General features: G+C 42.1%; 1 protein-coding gene across 1 annotated transcript in view; it reads left to right on the top strand.

The window, feature by feature from the left end:
* Positions 1 to 589: 589 nt before the first annotated feature.
* LOC125206503 (ABC transporter C family member 8-like) overlaps positions 590 to 4,238 on the top strand; it is a 4,949-nt gene continuing 1,300 nt past the window's right edge. The window contains exons 1-7 of the mRNA XM_048105753.1: positions 590 to 655; positions 746 to 2,646; positions 2,719 to 3,039; positions 3,113 to 3,199; positions 3,273 to 3,875; positions 3,960 to 4,124; positions 4,198 to 4,233. Coding sequence (XP_047961710.1) covers positions 628 to 655; positions 746 to 2,646; positions 2,719 to 3,039; positions 3,113 to 3,199; positions 3,273 to 3,875; positions 3,960 to 4,124; positions 4,198 to 4,233 — 3,141 coding nt within the window. The 5' untranslated portion in view covers positions 590 to 627. The remainder of the gene's footprint in view (positions 656 to 745; positions 2,647 to 2,718; positions 3,040 to 3,112; positions 3,200 to 3,272; positions 3,876 to 3,959; positions 4,125 to 4,197; positions 4,234 to 4,238) is intronic.

Raw genomic sequence — 4,238 nt, 5'->3', positions numbered from 1 at the left:
AGTAGTTACTTTGATTGGATGTGCTGTGACTGAATCAAATCTCTTACTTTGAATATAATAATAAATGTTTTACTACTAATTAAGTGGATGGTGTGGGTAAAACTTGTGAATCAAATAGTAATAATTTAATCAAATTTAGAGGATGTTTGATGCAAATTGAACCAAACATTTATCACACAAATTCACATTCCCTCCTCAGTTACTGTTTCTGCCTGATCAGAATCTAACCATCGAAGTTAATTCTATTGATTTCAGTCAAAAAGGTGAAATTTCACAATCAGAATGTTTTTTTTGGTCGATTGAAAATATAATTTAAATGAAATGCCTCGTCAATTTATTTTCCCAACTTCCATATTTTACACAGCACGTTATTCCTGCAATCAAATCAAGTGCAAGTAGAGAATTCTCATTTGCTCATTTTGCACATATAAAAGCACCCCTTTATCTACAATTTGTGGTGCCAAAAAAAATTTCTTCAAAACAATGGCCTCCTCACTAGCTCTGTGGGGTAAGCTTTTTCTTGCTTCTTATAAATTTTCATGTCATTCTTCTAAATTTTCATGTTTTTCTATTGTTACATTTGATTGTTGTTTGCAAACTGCATGAAGTAATAGTAACCACAACAATATGCTACGAAGCTATTGTTTAAAATTTTGTACAATTCTTGTTCCATTTATGCATAGGGCTTGTTTGTTTTCAAGTTTGCATTTTTCTGATGAATTGCTGTGATTAATGATGTTCACAGGGGAAATTTCATGGTTGCATGAGGAAAGTTTGTCATCTTCTTTGAGAAGCATCATTGATTACTTCAATCTATTGGCTGCCTTTATCTTATTTGTGGTTTTGCTTGTGACAAGGAGAAGTAGCTTTAGAGAGAGGAGAAGAGATTGGTTTAGCATAGCAATTTTAGGGTGTTGTGCTCTTGTGAGCATAGGATACTATGGTGCTGCCTTAAGCGAAGAATCGAGTCGTTTAGTATGGTTTGGAAGGGGGCTCGTTTGGGCCACCTTAGCCGTTTCTGTGATAGTTCGGGGTTCGAGATTGATTGCTGTTGTGAAATCTGTTTGGTGGATTGTGTTTTTTCTCTTGATTTCAGCATTCAACATTGTGGAATTAGTGAAATTTCATGACATAGAGATTCTTGAAATAGCACCTTGGCTAGCAAATTTGTTGCTTTTGTTTTGTGGTTTGAGGAATCTTCAAGGGATTGTGTCTCATCAGCAAGTGTTGGATTTGGACAATAGCTTCTCTGAGTCTCTGCTGGTGAGAGCCTCAGGAAAGGGTTGTTTTGATTTAGACGATGCTTCGTTGTTAAATATACTGTTGTTTTCTTGGATAGATCCTTTGCTTAAGTTAGGTAGCTCCAAAGCACTAAATCTTGATGATATCCCTTCTCTTGGAACTGAGGATGAAGCCCTTTTGGCCTACAAGAGTTTTGGCGACGCGTGGTGCGTGTTACAGGAGGAAAAGGGCGCCAAAAACTCGACATTTTGGACTATTGCCAGAGTGTATTGGAAATGTATGGTGTTGGCTGGGATTTGTTTACTTCTTAGAACAGTTTGTGTTGTGGCAACTCCTTTGTTTCTCTATGCTTTTGTCAACTATTCGAATCTTGAGGAGAAGGATCTCGAGAAGGGTGTTTGCTTGGTGGGATTGTTGGTTGTTTTGAAGGTAGTCGAGTCTCTGTCCAACCGGCAGTTCTACTTTTATTCGAGGCGAATAGGGATGAGGATGAGGTCGGCTTTAATGGTGGCTGTCTATCAGAAGCAGCTCAAACTGTCTACATTAGGGAGGCAGAGGCATTCGACGGGTGAGATAGTTAATTACATCTCGGTTGATGCTTATCGTATGGGCGAATCCGTGATGTGGTTCCACGTCGGGTGGGCTTCAACCGTGCAGCTGTTCCTAGCCATTGGTGTTATCTCCTCTGTCGTAGGCCTAGGTGTGGTCCCGGGGTTAGTCCCTTTCGCGTTATGTGGGCTAATGAACGTCCCGTTTGCAAGGCTACTGCAGAAGTTTCAGACAGAGTTCATGGCTGCTCAGGACAAGCGATTGAGGTCTTTTTCGGAGATTCTCAACAACATGAAGATCATCAAGCTGCAGTCGTGGGAAACGAATTTCAAGAGGTTGGTTGAATCTTATAGGCAGAGTGAGTTCAAATGGCTGTCTGAAACTCAGTACAAGAAGACATATGGAGCAATTTTGTATTGGATGTCTCCAACCATTGTGTCGTCTGCCATTTTCTTATGGTGCGTGCTTTTCAAGAGTGCTCCGCTGAATGCTGGCACCGTGTTCACGGTCTTGGCTGCGCTCAGGACCATGTCTGAGCCGGTCAGGTTCATACCGGAAGCTCTGTCTTGTTTGATTCAGGTTAAGGTTTCGTTTGAACGGATCAACGTGTTCTTGATGGAAGACGAACTCAAACAAGACGACGTGCTAAGATGTGGTGAACGAGATTTAGGCCATAGTATTTGTATTCAAGGTGGTTGTTTTAGTTGGGATGCAGAAGCAACATCTTTGACGCTCGAGGAAATATCTGTTGAAGCGAGATGGGGGGAGAAGATCGCGGTCTGTGGGCCCGTGGGTGCGGGAAAATCCTCACTTTTGTATGCTATTCTTGGTGAAATACCGAAAACATCCGGAAATGTAAGTGTTAATTCTTCATTAATGTTTGCTTCTTCATAGATGTTGATTTGATTTGATTTCCTTTTCTTGCAGGTGAGTGTTCTCGGATCAGTCGCTTATGTTTCTCAAGGTTCGTGGATCCAGAGTGGGACGATTCGCGACAACATACTCTTTGGGAAGGCGATGGATAAGATCAGATACGAAGAGGCCATCAGAGCGTGTGCTTTGGACAAAGATATCGAAATTTTTGACTATGGAGATCTCACTGAGATAGGACAAAGAGGGCTGAACCTAAGCGGAGGGCAGAAGCAGCGGGTTCAGCTTGCTCGAGCTGTGTACAATGACGCGGATATATATCTCCTCGACGACCCTTTTAGCGCAGTAGATGCACACACAGCAGCAGCCCTTTTCAATGTAAGAAAACATAACCTCACTGTTATTGTGTGTTTAATAGAAAAATGTTTTTCGACAGCTCGTTTCGCTGCAGGACTGTGTGATGACTGCACTAGCAAAGAAGACGGTGATTCTCGTGACTCATCAAGTGGAGTTTCTCAATACCGTGGACAAAATTCTGGTAATTGTTTTGTTTATAATGAGTGTCTCTTTGTTGATTATGTTGAAATGATATCCTGAAATGATGGTTTTAGGTTGTTGAAGGAGGAAAAATCACTCAATCGGGTAGCTACGAGGAGCTTCTGGTCAGAGGGACGACCTTTGAACAGCTCGTGTTTGCTCACACAAGTAGCATAGGATCATTTGATGACACGTATGGTTCGAATCGGCATGAGCATTACGTAGAGCCTGCAAATCAAATAGAGGAGGCTGTCGATAAAGAGGAACGGGATGGGGGGAATGTGATGAATCCGAAAACTCAGCTGACAGAGGAGGAAGAGATAGGAGTTGGAGATGTAGGGTGGAAGGCCTTCTCACATTACATTCTCACATCAAAGGGATTGATCTTTGCATTCTGCTCTGTTGCAGCGCAGTGTGGCTTTGTGGTTTTCCAAGGTGCAGCAAGCTTCTGGCTTGCGTTGACAGTCCAAAATCTGGAGAAAAGCAGCGTTTACGTCGTTGGAATCTACACTCTGATATCCTTGCTCAGTGCTGTCTTTGTGTATTTCAGGTCACTCTTTGCAGTTCTGTTAGGACTCAAAGCTTCGAAATCCTTTTTCTCCGGCTTCACCAACTCCATCTTCAATGCTCCGATGCTCTTCTTCGATTCCACCCCTGTTGGGAGGATTCTAACGCGTGTATGACTCGCTCCCACACACCTTCTTCTCCTTTTGGTTTAACATACGCTGATTAAGCTGTTTTCACGCGTGTTTCTTGTTCAGGCGTCGTCTGATCTAAGCGTGCTCGACTTTGACGTACCTATGGCGTCCCAATTCGTTCTGGCATCCTTAGTTGAGCTTGTTGCGACAATAGGCGTTATGGCCTATGTAACATGGCAAGTTCTCATTGTGGGATTATTTGCTGTTGTGTCTTCAAAATACATACAGGTAATGATAGAAACCTCAAACTATAGTTTAAAGATCTGTTTTTTATCTTGTCTGAACTTCAATGTGGTGAAAGGGATACTACCAAAAATCCGCCGGCGAGCTGATGAGAGTCAA

The sequence above is a fragment of the Salvia hispanica genome, chromosome 2 (genome assembly GCF_023119035.1).
Source record: "Salvia hispanica cultivar TCC Black 2014 chromosome 2, UniMelb_Shisp_WGS_1.0, whole genome shotgun sequence".
NCBI classification, from domain to species: Eukaryota; Viridiplantae; Streptophyta; class Magnoliopsida; order Lamiales; family Lamiaceae; genus Salvia; species Salvia hispanica.
The sequence above is the reverse complement of the archived record's forward strand: the minus strand, read 5'-3'. Positions and strand labels throughout refer to the sequence as shown.